General features: G+C 53.6%; 1 protein-coding gene across 2 annotated transcripts in view; it reads left to right on the forward strand.

Moving 5' to 3' along the window:
• SPATA13 (spermatogenesis associated 13) overlaps positions 1-14545 on the forward strand; it is a 145230-nt gene that overhangs the window by 112241 nt on the left and 18444 nt on the right. Inside the window, exons 1-2 of one of the 2 annotated variants that reach the window (XM_039255466.1) lie at positions 1716-1960; positions 14407-14543. In XM_039255466.1, the coding sequence (XP_039111397.1) occupies positions 1906-1960; positions 14407-14543 (192 nt within the window). In that variant the 5' untranslated portion in view covers positions 1716-1905. Of the gene's footprint in view, positions 1-1715; positions 1961-14406; positions 14544-14545 lie in introns of those variants that run through there. The other variant, XM_039255458.1, reaches the window with a different exon arrangement.

The raw sequence follows: 14545 nt of genomic DNA on the forward strand, positions 1-14545 counted from the left end.
TGTGGCTACTAATGCATGCTTGTGCATTTCCAAGAGGTGGACTTTTATTCGTGAACCATACTACACAATAGTATTCCATGTGGCATATAGGAAACGTACTTGGAGAGGGGTCTGTTTTGAAAAACAGTTGCAGAGAGTCTCTTGAGTCCGTAAGTTAATGAAGTGCCTCCTTTTTAAAGAACGGAGAGGCCCCTTTTGCAAGAGCTACTTGACTAATCCTTTAAAAAATTTGACTCTCTTAAATCACTTTTTAAAAATGTTTATTTTGAGACAGACAGAGTATGCGTGGGGGAAGGGCCGAGAGCCAGGGGGAGACAGATTCCCTTGTAGGCTCCGCACTGATAGACACGGGGCTCAAACCCATGAACCGTGAGATCACAGCCTCAGCCAAAGTCAAGAGTCAGATGCTCAACCCTCTGAGCCACCCCAGCGCCCCACTCGTAAATCATTTTCTAAAAATACTTGCAAAGGAAATATGTGAAGCCAGTCTGGTGCTGTGAGTGTGATTGTGTACGTGCGTGTGTGTGTGTGTTCACGTGCCTTTCACCTTTGCTGTGGATTATTGAAACTGTGAGCTCCCCAGAAAATTATCTTTAGCTGGATGTAAGGGGAGGATGCCTCAAGTCGGTAGAGGCAGCCACAAATACTTCAGATAACAGGCTACAGCAGGACACGTGCCCAACAGGGTAATGTCACCGATCACGCAGTTTTGCCTGGTCAGTTTGTGCTGGGGATTCTGTGAGGACTCGCACCTTCTGATGGACCCCGGGCTTTTTGGAGCTCTGGCAGCATGACTGGTGACATGTACCAACTCCTAGTGAAGTGCCAGCCATGTTCTCAAGACTCTGTAATCGGTTCTCAGTAACCCCAACAGTGCCCCCAGTCATACCCATTCTACAGACCAGAAACTGAGCTCTCTAGAAACTTAGAAACTTTTCCTCAGGTAGTTTGGTTAGAACAGATTTTAAACTCAGGTGCTGCGACTCCCAGCAGTGTAAAAACATGCATTTACCAATGAGCACTGTTGTTGTTTTTAACCACCATTTATTGGGGAATGACCATGTGATCACTACTTTGCATACCTTGTATCTCATTGTTCATGAAGTTAAAAAAGCGATGTCTTCCTGTCATGAAGAAATTGAAGGAAGTGTACTGTTTGTTAATGATCATTGTTTCACAATATGAAAGAAAGACTTGCTCATTGTAAATAACTTGGAAAATAGCAGAGTGCTGGGAAATAAATGACCTGTATGTCAGTCATCCAGAGAGATGCTTTAAAAAAGCAATTTCTCTTCGTTCTTCAGGATATACATTTTATCTAGTGAAAGATGTACTCACTACTTTCACATAGTAGGGTGTACACATATTTACACATATATTTTTTGAGCCAACTCCTTCCTTTAATGTGATTTCCTCAATTTACAGTTAACATATTGCACCCAAATAACTCAGATTTTTGTTATAAAACCCTGACTGCAGTTTTGAACTTAGCAACCTTCCTACCTTTCCCCCTGTGAAATAGATACCTTTTTAAAAGCTCTCTGAAAGTTTAACCCAGGCTTTGGGATTGTAATGAAAGGCAGCAAACGCGTTTCCCCCACCTTCATTGCTGGCCCTTGACCACACCTGATATGCTCCGGGGGTGTGGGGTGGGGGGAGGGGTTGGAATGTGGAGATTCTGCTTGAGTTTAGAATTTCCTCCCCGACGTCTCCGGGCCTTCTGGTGCCACTAACCTTCCCGAGCAGCAGCAGCAGCAGCGAGCCTCAGCCTCTGGGCAGGCACAGCGTCAAAGCAGTGAATAAGCGATTTCTGCGGTTTCCGTAGCGCAGAGCCTTTGTGATCCTCTGCAGTGCACAGTCACACCCCGGTCCTGCTCTGAATGTGGCCGCTTTTCAAAGACGAGGATGGTAGCCAGAGGGGAAATAGCAAGATTCTGGAGCCTGGAGAGCCTTCACATGGGTACGTGTGCACAGAACGGATTGTTATGTGGTGCCCGGGTCGCCGATTCCACTCCGTCTCCGTCCAGGTTCCGGTGCGCTCTCCCTGCTGCCGCTGCTTGTCCGTGTGAGTGTGTGTGTGGAAGCTCATTCGCTCTAGTGCAGCGTCCTCAGGGCACTTGTGATTGTGGCTACAGTAAATTGAAGAAAGTAGCTTTGCTTACGGTATAGCGCTTAGTGTGAAATAGACAAGAAGCAGGCGTCCTGCCTGAGTTCTGGACCTGGTTCTTACTGTCCTGGTTTTTTTGCCCCGATGACATGAAATTCTTTGACACAGGAGTTTATTGTTGGGCTCTCTGTAAAAGTGCTGCTTGCTAACTTGGGGCATGTAAGGCTACGGATCGGTTTCTGAGACTGTTTACTGTCCTCAGAAGCAATATTTCCCCATGTCCTGTGACGGCACTGTTCTCTCTCTCACTTTTTGGTGCTTTTGTGAATGTTGTCAACTAAAGCAGTTCCTACTTAACTGTGAAGGAGCGGCAGTGCTCTCACACTAGAAAGTTACAGACTATAGTCTTTCAAAGGAGTCAGGAAAAAAACTACCTCAGCAGGAATTTCAGCCAGCCGCCACAACACGTTACAATAGGATGCTTTTTGAAAGTCTGGTCTCTGTTTTTGCCTCAAATCAGTGCCAGGAGCTCAAGACCGGAATGGATGAGAATTGTAGCTGACAGCTCAGAGTTCAGCCTCGGGCATCTCTGGGGCAAGACCATTTGGAGTTTGTGCTTCAGCCTCGTTGTGATGGGTTTTCTGTGTTAGCCGAGAGCAGACAGGGACGTGGCTATGGCTTCTGTGTCTGGCAGACTGAAAAAAAAAAAAAACCAAACAAACAAGACCAACCATGTACTCCAAAGCTGCTCCCTGATCACAGCGTTCAGAGCCCAGACCCGCCTACCAACCGGCCGTGCTCGTCAGCTAGAGCAGCTGGGTACCACGGTCCTGTACCTGACATGGCCCAGAGGAGGCTGCAGTAGAGAACAGAGGGGTGCTGGCCGCCCCGCTCTTCCTGGGTCCGTGTGTTTATTCCAGCCGAGCCAGCGCGTGGGAGAGCAGAGGCGGCCGGGCAGTCGGTGAGGGGAGCCTCCGCTGTCCGCTGCTGCTCCTCCCAGCATTCCTCCGCTCCCCGGGCAGGGTTCCCAGCCCTTCTTCCCACACGCATGCAAAGGCCGAGGGAAGGCCTGACCCAGCCTCTGGCTTCGGGTGGAGTGCTCTCAGTGTAGCCAAAGAGAGGCCGCATGGCAGACTCTTCGGTGCAAGGCTTCGCACCTTCCTCCCTCCCGGCGTTGCGTGGGGCTCCCTGGGCTCCCTTGCTCCCGCTCTGCCTCCACAGGTGGCTCTGTTCCTTCGACGAGCCTGGCTGCAAAGAAAAGAAGGACCTCTCTCTAGCCGGGAGGGCCAGTGCTGTAGAAATCTCTTTTCCTGCTCTGAACGCTTACTGGCTCAGTGTTCCAAAGACCTCTTTGTATACTCTGCCAAGCACAAATATATGTGTACATATGACGGGAATGATGGCAAACACAGTATTGAGTCAACTTGGAAAGATGTGCCGGCGTAAGATAAAGTACTAAGTTTGCTAAATCGTGGGTTCTATTTTATTTGGGCACCCTGATTGGGCAGGGGCCAGGGGAAGGGCTGGGGGCCCCCGAGGGACAGCCTGATGGCTCTCCTCTCCGGAGGAAGCTCCTGCCAGGGACAGGCAGGGAGAAGGCGGGCGCTGGGGAGCACGGGCCGCCAGGCTGTGGTCCCATCTGTGTGAGCTGAGTGAGGCCAGGACTGTGGCAGGTGCGTAACAACACTGCTTTGGAACTAGACAGACCTGGGTTTGAATTTCAGCCCCGCCGTTTGGGAGCAGTTACTTAACCTCCTTGAGCCACAGTTTCCCGCTCTATAAACCGACAGTAATGCTTCCAAGATGCTTACGGGGCTTGACCGAGATGATTTATATTAAGTGCTTAGTACAGCGCCTGGTACACACCAACCGTTCATTGCAAGGCTGTGGCGAAAGCAGGCAGGTTCCTGCTCAGGGTTTGTGCGGCCAGCCAGGGAGCAGCCGCCGAAGCCGGGCCGCGTGGTGAGACCTAGCCCAGAGGGCTGGCGGGGAGAGGGTAGCCAAGTGAGGGACAGGGGCCCAGGACAGGCCCACAGGTGGCAGCCTGAGGGACAGGGGAGCCCTGGTCAGAACCAGAAACCCCAGGAGGAGCAGCGGCATCCTAGGACAGTGAGGCACAAGGCGGTGAGAAACGCGCAGCCTGAGGCCCTCGTCTGAACTGGAGGCAGGACAGAGGGCAAGCTTCTGGCACGGGAGGAGGCTGTCAACTCTCCAGCCACCGTGTTCTCGGGAGAGAGAGGAGGGGAGACGCTGGGGACGCTGTGCTCTGAGGGCTCTGTGTGCCCACTTTACGGAGGAACACATGCAGACTTCTTTCTTTCTTTCTTTCTTTAAATATTTTATTTATTTCTGAGAGAGTGAGAGAGAGCGTGAGCAGGGGAGGGGCAGAGAGAGAGGGAGACACAGAATCTGAAACAGGCTCAAGGCTCTGAGCTGTCAGCACAGAGCCCGACGCGGGGCTCAAACCCACAAACCGAACCGTGAGATCATGACCTGAGCTGAAGTCAGTCGCTCAACTGACTGAGCCACCAAGGCGCCCCAGCAGACTTCTTTCATAATGACATAGTGTACACATGACCCAACTCTAGGGCAGGTTTTGACTTTAAATTGGGAAGGGGGAAGATGATTCGTAGGTCGTTTACAACAGAATTCATGCAACCACGGGTGGCAACAAAATCCCCTGTAGGCTGTGGTGTAAATGAAGCTCGCTGTGATGTAACTCGCTCCCACCACGTCCTGGGGAGCAGAAGTCAGCAACCGTCCCAAGGTGAATGCAGGCAGAAAGCTGTATGCGGGAGAATTATTTTCAAAAGACCCATAGACATTAGGAAGGGCTGTCAGTGAAGGCCAGCACGTCCGTTTCTGGGACCCTCTCTGAGCTTACTGTGGATATGTTCAAGAGGCTCAGAAATACTATTTATGGGAAATGGGTTGCAGGTCTAGATGAGGCACAACGGTGACTTTTGTGACAACATCCCAGATCCTAGATTCGAAAGATACTTCAAGGCTTTCATCCAGGCAAGTGGCAATGACCAGTAAGCACGTTTCTTTTCCTTAAGAAAGTTATTTCCCTGGGATGGGGGGTGGGGCATCCCTAAAGAGAGAGACGCATGCACAGCACCCTAGAATATCGCAGCTGAACAGCCTGAACCCAGAATGCGATGGTGTAAGCTAGTGTGCTACCTCTTACAGACACAGACGGTTACAGCGGGGGGTCAGGGGACAATGGGAAAAACGCCCTGGAACCCATCACCCACGAAGCAGGAGCCAAGCTGCTTCAGAGGAGGAGTCAGAATCCAGTGGGCGCTTTGGGTGGGAACGTCGCTCCGGGCGGAGAGGTCAGCTCGGGCAAAGGGATTCTGTCCTGTTCGTTAATACAGGGCACATTGAGTGGCACAAAGTCGCTAGAGCAGAGGTTTTCACAGCCAATGAGATGTGAGCCCGTTGCCTTCCAAACTGTGGCTTGCTGCGTGGACAGGCCACAGAACCGTACTTCCCAGAGCAGACCCATGCACGCGGCTTGTCCCCTGTTTAGCCCCGTACAGAATCCCTCAGCGTGCTTTGCGGTCGTGGGTTCTCGCACACATCGCCACTCTCCTTGGGATCTTGCCTCCGCGGTCGGGCGTAGGACGGAGTCTTGCTTCTGCACGTCCCGTGTGACCGTGAGCCACCCACGTGGGGCTGTGGGGCGCACTGGGGACGCATGGCCCTGCAAGTGGTGTGCCACGTTTTGGCGCGGGAGGCCGGCCCCCGGGCCCCTGGTTCGTTCCCTCCGCGTGCCTCTTCGTGGCTCCACAGCCGCCCTGGGGGGTCGGGCTTTGGCCCCAACAGCCGTGCCTGTGAGCATGGCCGGTCCTGAGCCCGAGCCACGGCCGGGCCTGTGTCTGCCGTTTCCGTTGCTGAGATGGGAAGTGACACCGGCTTATCTCAAACCTGAGGAGGCTGAGCGCCCGGCGGGAGGGAGGTTCGCTAGAATGTTCATTTGTCCCAGAGGGTTCCGAGCGCAGGAAGTTCCCACAGTCAGGTTTGGTGAGGGGACACCCTCCCGGGGGGGTGGGGGCCGCACAGGCGGGAAGAGGGACCCGGGAGGGGCACCCCGCGTTGGGGTCGGGTGAGGGGAAACCTCCCGGGATGGGGGGGGCACATGGGTGGGAAGAGGGACGCGGGGGGGCCACCCTGCGTTGGGGTTGGGTGGGGGGAAACCTCCAGGGGTGGGGGGGGGCACATGGGCGGGAAGAGGCATGCCGGGGGGGGGGTCACCCGCATTGAGGTCAGGTGAGGGGAAAACCTCGGGGGGGCTGGAGAGCGCATGGGAGCGAAGAGGGACGCAGGTGGGGAGCACCCCGCGTTGGCTTCGGGACGGCATAACAACAGCCACCTCGCAAATGACCCCCATGTCACGTGCCTCGGCAGGAAGCCCGCCACACTCGTTCTTACCTTTCATTTAGCAAAACCCTTCTACGCGTCCCCGCCTGCTGCCCTTCGAGGGGCCGCTGTCTCCCTCAGAGCGAGGACCCCACCCCCCCCACCCCCAGCCCAGGGTCTCTCCCGCTGGCCTTGTGGGACGGAACCACGGCCTTCGGACACCCCGAGCCGTGCAGCTGTGGCTCCGCCACGCTGTTCACAAGCCCCTCGACCTGGAAAATAGGCCCAGCAGGAAGCAGACGTGTTGGGGGGTCCTGACAAAGCCTCCCACCAGGACACGGGCCTGTTTTCCGGGTGCGTCACTCAGGCTCCCCTCGGAAGCCCTCCGCCTCGGCACATGGTACAGGATAGTTTTCCAAGGCTGGTGATGTTCGATGTTTCCTGTCATAAAAAATTCACCTTGGGAGTCGGTGGCCAGTTCCCACCCTTCAGCAGCCTAAAGTCTGGGTTCGGAGGGAAGAATGTGTGCTGCTTCCCTGAGGAATGTTTCCCTGAGGAATGTGGAAGCTGTCCATCGCTGGCCTTTTCTCAAAACATCTTAGGTCATGGCTAATTATATCATCTCTAAGTGTATTTGCGAGGGTCCTGCTGAGCTAAAAATAGCCTGTGCCCTGTGACTACGTGGCTCTCCTGGTGGCTCCAAGAGCTGCATCTGGCCAGACTGCAGATGTGGCCCTGGAGTTTTCCTCAGGCAACTACGTGTGTGTGTGAGTGTGACCGCTTCCTTCCGGAAGTAGTAAGCAGGCGTTTGGAGGGGAGAGAATTTGGAGCTGAATCCAAAGATCTGACATAGGAGGGGGAAGCACAGGAAGGAGGGGACCCACACGCAGTTCCTGGGTGACCCTAGATAACACCAGCCTTTCCGGAAGGACGCTGACTGACTGACGATTCAACAAGAGCATTAAAAATTCATTTTATGCAGATTTAGAATATTTACTCTATGGGAGCAGGTGTGTTGTTGTTTCCGAATTGGCCGTACCCAGACGTATGTGCCACACTCAGTGTGAGAGCTTTTAGGTGATAGAGGAGGTTATTCTCACGTGAGAAGTGCTACAGAAACAGTCTCTGCCCTCCTATTATTTTATCAAGGGCTTTGGGGTTTTAAATGTTTATTTTGAGGAGGAGAGAGAACCTGAACAGAGGCGCAGGGAAGAGAGTGCGAGAGAAGAGAAAGAGAGAATCCCAAGCAGTCTCTCCTCACTGTCAGCACAGAGCCCAACGCAGGGCTCGAACCCACAAACTGTGAGATCGTGACCTGAGTGGAAACCAAGAGCCAGACACTTAACCAACTGAGCCACTCAAGCACCCCATGGGCTTGGGGGTTTTAAAAGTGATTTTCAGGGCGCCTGGGTGGCTCAGTCGGTTAAGCGCCCGACTTCGGATCAGGTTTGTGGGTTCAAGCCCATGTCAGGCTCTGTGCTGACAGCCAGCTCAGAGCCTGGAGCCCGTTTCAGATTCTGTGTCTCCCTCTTTCTCTGGCCCTCCCCTGCTCACACTGTCTTTCTCTCGGTCTCTCTGTCTCTCTCTCTAAGAAATAAATAAAACATTTAAAGAAATTTTAAGTGATTTTCGTTCTCAACAGTCTTTGCTGTGTGTTTACAAGATTGTTTTCAGAAAGGGCTTTTCCACACGTATACATGCAATAGAAGAAATACCGGTGGCAAGGATGTGGAGAAATGAGAACCCCTATGCACTCTCACTCTTGTTGAGAAGGTACATTATGGAAAGCAGTATGGAGGTTCCAGAAAAGGTTAAAATAGAATTACCACATAATCCGGCAATCCTGCTCCTGGGTGTATATCCAGAAGAATTCAGAGCAGCATCTCAAGGAGATATTTGCACACCCACGTTCATTGCAGCATTACTCACAGTAGCCAAGCGCTGGGATGTAGAACACACGGTGTATTGTACAGTGGAATATTATCCCCCCTTTAAAAGGAAGGAAATTCCAAGACATTCAGCTGCATGGATGAACCCTGCAGACGTTATGCTAAATGAAATTAAGCCAGGTAGAAAAGGACCTATACTGTATGAATCCACTTACACTGAAGTATCTAAAGTAGTCAGAATCATAGAAACAGAAAATAGAAAGGTGACTGCCAAGGTAGTGGGGGAGGAAGGAGGGAGAATTAGTTATTAGTGGGTGTAACGTTTCAGTTTTGCAAGATGAAAAAGTTCTGGAGATCTGTTTTCAACAATGAATGCACTTAACAGTATTGAACTATACCCTTAAAAACGGTTAAGATGGTTAAATTTAATGTTACATGGTTTCTTTACCACAAGAGAGGGAGAAAGGAAAGGCAGTGAATGTACTCTTTTTAAAAAAAAAAAACCTTTTTTAATGTTTATTTTTGAGAGAGAGAGAGCATGAGCAGGGGAGGGGCAGAGAGAGAGAGTGAGATACAGAATCTGAATCAGGCTTCAGGCTCCGAGCTGTCAGCACAGAGCCTGACACAGGGCTTGAACCCACAAATAGTGAGATCATGACCTGAGCCGAAATTGGACGCTTAACCGACTGAGCCACCCAGGTGCCCCTGAATGTATTCTTATTACTAGAATATAGTTATCTTTCCTAATTGTGTTGAGGTACATGTTGAGAATTTATATCAGCTCCACATCATGCAAAGTTCCCCTAAATAAACAACCATTATGACTAACCTTCATGTATAGTTCAAGGTTTCGAAAGCACTAAGTTAGATGTGACTGCATTCACTTGGTGAGGAAGTGCTCATGCAGCGTGAAGAAGCCCGCAATGCACTTGGGCGGCGGTGCAGACCCGTGTCTATGCGCTGGCCTCCCCGGCGAGGTGGCGGGGGGCTTTGGCGACCCCGTAAGAGATGAGGTGGCTTCCGCAGGGTGGGGTCAGATTACAGGAAAGTTTTGTCAGGGTGCAGTTGTCAACTACTGTGTAGTTTCTAGTGAACATGATGAAACCAGTGCTTCTAGAAGCTTCCCTGGGATGAGTCATGGGAATATAAAGCACTGCCGAAGGACTGTAGCCAGTGGTACTGTGATAGCACTGTATGGGAGCCACACGTGTGAGCATAGCACAGTGTTGTCCAGTGACTGTCGCACACCTCAAATTTGAGTAACGTGTGTCAGCTATACTTGAAAGAAAGAGGGGCGCCTGGGTGGCTCAGGCGGTTAAGTGTCCAACTTCCGCTCAGGTCACGGTCTCACGGTTCGTGGATTCAAGCCCCACGTCAGGCTCTGTGCTGACAGCTCAGAGCCTGGAGCCTGCTTCGGATTCTGTATCTTGCTGTCTGTCTGCTCCTCCCCTGCTTGTGCTCGGTCTCTCAAAAAATAAATAAAACATTAAAAAAAAAAATAGAGAGAGAAAGAAAGAGAGAAAAGAAAGAAAAGATACAACAAAAAAAAAGTTTACCTTGGACATGATACACAGGCTGCCTGGTGGGGGAGCCTGGTGGAAGCAGGAAGCCCAGCATGTGTATATCCTGCCTGAGACCCGACTCCATGCGGCCCAGTTAAGTAGTTAAAGTCCTTGGGACCTTAGTTTACTCGTCGGCAATTTACAGTTCAGTTCAAAAATAATTTTCTGAGTGCCTTTCCTCTGCCAGAGATATGAAAATAGACTCTGTCCCTTCGCTAAAGGAAATTATGGTCTCCAAAGGGAAACACACATGTAAAGATTCATGTGCACAGGTACAGTATCAAACTGTGGGACCAAAATCCCTCCCGTGCAGACGGCAGACCCTGAAAAACCCAACCCCATAAAATGTGCATAAGTTACAGGACAGAAGCACATGGTGTCATCTACTTAGAAGGAAGGGACTTCCGGGTCAGGGAAGGAAGAGGTAAAACAGAAGATGAGATCACTGCAGACCCAGGGTCAGGAGTAGGAAGGAAAGGTAGTCAAGAGGAACAGGGTGAGCCTTGCTGTGCTCCAGAATAACGGAGAAGTGCTCACATTGGGGTAGGAAGCCGTTTTTACCCTCTGTCCAGTATCTTTGCCTCGTCACTAGTAACAGAGTAGTCCCGGCCGGGGCGGTGACGCCAGTGAGTAGGAGCTGATGACGTTAGCTGGTCCCCCTGCACACGCCGTGTCGCCCGGGGACCTGAGTTCGCTCCTCTGGAAGCTGGGGACGTTAACAGTGATGCCGTGAGGACTCTACGAGCCGAGTCTCGCAAAGCGACAGCACCGTGCCCAGCGCATCGTGAGGCTGAGGAGAACGACCTTGCACTTCCGCAGTGCTTTTCAGTCCACAGAGGGCTTTCGGACGTCACCAGTCCACTGAGGCTCATGGGAAGGTAACAATAACCGTGACCTGTTGACGATTTACAAACGGCCCTGTGAGGTGGGCAGTACTGTCTGTTTCTGACCGTTTGGGTGGGTGAAAAAAAATGAGAAAGAAACTTTAGCAAGGATTCAAACTATTAAAAAAGACACCAAACCGTTTTTATGCAGTACTGTTCTTTGAAGCCAAGTCTGTCTGAGCCACAGCCTTGCTCTTAGACGGTGTGTTGGTTGTATTTCCATCCGTCCGTCCATCCATCCAGCGAACACTTAGTGAGTACCCGTGTGTGCAGGGAGCGGTCCAGGGACCAGCCATCCCGTCAGGAACAAAGCAGACATGATCCTGCCTTTGTGTGGCCTGCACTTTAGTCAGGGACACAGACCACTTGTGAGGTGGTGCGACACACTGTGGGGGAAAGTGACTCAGGAAAGATGATGGGGGTGAAGGGGGGGTCTGAAGGCACCCATCAGGGAAGGACTCGGCCGGGTCCCTGTGAGAGGATGCCGGGCACAGGGCACAGCAGACCCCGAGGCGGGAGAGCCTGGCACCGGGGCGGGCGGCCGTCTCAGGGAGCTGGGCCTTCTCCCCCGACGGCCTGGAGCAGTGGCGTGACCGCGTGGTTCCGGCTTCGGTGGTGAGAATCCCAGCCGGTGGCCAGGGGCTGCTGGAGTGACCCGGCCGGAGTGGCGGGACAGCAGCGAGCACTGAGGCGGTTCTGGGCGCGTTCCGAGGTGAGAGCCGGGGTTGGCGAGGAGCTGGACAGGGGACGTGTGAGGCAGGCGAGAGAGGATGCCTCTGAGTAGATAAGCTGTATAAACTTCCGCCCACCGTGCAGATGAGCAAACTGAGGTTGGAAGAGGCTGAGCGAGCGGCTCAAAGGCCATTGAGCTCGACATTTGCCCAGGTGTTTTTGCTCCGCGTCCCTCAGGCTTTCCCTCCTGAGCAGCCCCCTGGCGGACCCCACGTACCCACTGGAGGTCGATGTGAGCGGACCCTGATCCTAGCCCTGGTGCCGTCTTGTTTCCATAGTGATTCGTAGACACTGACGCGTGCTGTTGCAGCAGCCACTGCCGACAGGTTTCTCATCTAAGTGTTTGTGACAGCAGCTCAGAGAGCATTGGGTGGACGAGGGGCCTCACCTCCGTCCAGACACCTCCTTCCGCCTCCCGCCGTGGAGGTTGAGCGTGTTTTCAATGGAATCCCTTGCTCGCTAGACTCCTGTAATTGTGCGTTTGTACAGTATCACCACTGGCTTTTGCTGGGTTTCTTCCCCCCGTACTGATTCTCACAGCAGTGGCCAGATCAGATGGGAAGAATTCTCCCTGGGAAACAGCCTTCAGTGGGGCTTTGAGGGGAACAGTGTCACTTCCCGGACTTGGCTGTGGACAGGAGGCCCAGGCACCTTTATGTGACTGCATGGACTCCTTGGGGCTCCACAGCCAGGCTGAAACGTGATCAGGAGAGATAGCACCAGGGCCGGGCTGTCCCAGGTCTGTGTTTGCCGAAGCCTGCAGAGTCAGCTGCGTTGGGCCCGCTTGAAGGCCAAGGGCTTGCACGTTCCCTCCCCCCTTCCCTCCCGGGGGAAGACGCTTCAGCCACTGGCGGAGGTAGCAGTGGGGCACGGCGGTCTGGCGGCCGCTCCGGGGGTCCCGGGTGGAGACGGCTTGGAGCCCGGGTGTCATGCCATCGGGCGTCTAATAAGAAAGATTCGTGCAGGTACGAGAAGTTTCTATCTGCTTCCTTAAGACGTTCTCCCTCCCCCCGCCCCACAAATACACACCCCAGGAAAGGGTGACCTGGACAGGGTGGCCTTCCCTGCCTATGAGCCCTCTGCCCACAGCCTGGGGGGCAGGTGGCACCCAGGCTCCTGGGCGCGCTGGCACAGCCTCCTGGGGCAAGGCGGCCCTCCTCCAGGTGCCCCCCTCCCCCCAGCACCGCCAGCACTGCACCCCAGAGGGAAGCCCTGGGGGCAGGGGGCCCTCCCGCGGGGTGAGTGTGCGCGTGTGCACCTGCTCACCAGGGGCGGGCCATTGCCACGCACCTGCCCTGTGACTGGGTCACCTGCATCACCGTGAGCTGGTCGCCCCCTATCTTCCGCAGCGAATCAGCCTGCCCGCTGGGGTCCGCAGGCTTCTGGGCATGTGGTAGGGTCCAGGGGCACTCCTGCATCTGGGCACCCTTGAGGCCGCGTGCTGGCATGTCCCGCTCTCCCATACAGCAGCCTCCAGCGACCCCTCCGCCTTCCCGCCACACCAGCTCCTGTGACTCTGCTTTCTTGTTAATTCTGCCAGTAACTTGGGATTTTCCAGATCATTGTTGATGTGATCCTCTGTCTGTCATCAGCTCAAACTACACATCCTTGAACTTCAGGTCCCCCCACTGCCCGCCTGTTGCGGCCCCCCGGGCAGGTTTCCTGGGCCTGGGGCATCGGCCCTGCCCCCTCCCTCGCGCTCCTGTGACAGAGTCCTTGTCCCCCAGCCCGGCTGCCACCTCGAGCCCTGCCATCTCCACAGAACCCTCTTCTAGCGAGTCCCAACCATGAATCACGGGTGCAGGGAACTTGACACACGCCATCTCACCTCATCCTCCAGAAAGAAAGGAAACACTTGCTACAGCTGAAGGAGGTGATGCTCAGGGAGAGGAACGCGCTGGGGCCCGTGCCTCGAGAGGGGCGGGGCTAGAATTCAGACCGGACTCTAGGGCTCCAAAGCCTGTTCTCTTTCTGCGGTATCGGGGCCTCCCTTCGACACCTGCCGCTTCCTTCCTCAGAGCCCGGGAAGAGCCGCCCGCTGCCCGCCGCAGCACTTGAAGCTCCCCTCCCTTGCTTTTCCAGTCTCCTCTTCTGTTAGATGGACTGACAGACCATGCGCTTCAGATCGAGCCACAGTTTGTTCGCGATCAAGAGGCACCTAGGAGAGGCGGCTCCTTTTCCGTGAAGCCTTTCCCCGTTCCCTTCACAAGGGACATTCTCTTTTTACGATTCCTCTGCTGGATGACAGGTTCATTAGCCTTGGTGAGAGTACGCTACCCCCCAGGAAACGAAAATTCTGAAAGCCAAGGGGGGCGGTCCCAATGACATACCCGTCCTTAGAAGGTCTTTCTCTCTTTTTTGGCAAAGGGGCTGTATCTGGTTCCTAACTCTGATCTCATGAGTTCTTAACCCTTTCACGCTATAGACGCTTGGAGAGAAGGACTACAGGTTCCCACCGAGGACACTAGCAACACAACGTTTTGATTTTAGTAGCGCCACCTCCTTGCAGGTGAAAGATGGAGGCAGAACACTTTATCCGCAGTGGCGTTTTTTATGTCTCCTTTGGAGCAATGGTTGCCAGCCACATGACACACGGTTCACTCGCTGTCCTCATCCACAAAGTATTGGTGCGTGTGAGCGCTGGCGGTGCCCTCCAAGGCGTCTCATACCCACGTCCCGTCAACCCCAGCCCAGCTCTTAGCACAACTACTGCTTCGGGATTAATAGCTCAGTACGCATTTTCTCATGATTTCTTATTCTGAGGAAGACACAAATGCTTACCTCCCCTTGGGGGTAATGTTCTCAAAGGTCATTTATTTTGTCCTCGCTGTGTTTTGAGACCACTAGCCGTGCCATTTCTGTTTCAGTCTCTTCAGATGGCGGTCCTGAGTCCTGTGCCTTAGTGGATGACAACGGCAGTGAGGAAGACTACAGCTATGAAGACATCTGCCAGGCCAACCCCAGACACCTGCAGCCCGGCGGGGAGCAGCTGGCCATCAACGAGGT

The sequence above is a fragment of the Hyaena hyaena genome, unplaced genomic scaffold, assembly GCF_003009895.1.
Source record: "Hyaena hyaena isolate Hyena2069 unplaced genomic scaffold, ASM300989v1 scaffold_11, whole genome shotgun sequence".
NCBI lineage: Eukaryota > Metazoa > Chordata > Mammalia > Carnivora > Hyaenidae > Hyaena > Hyaena hyaena.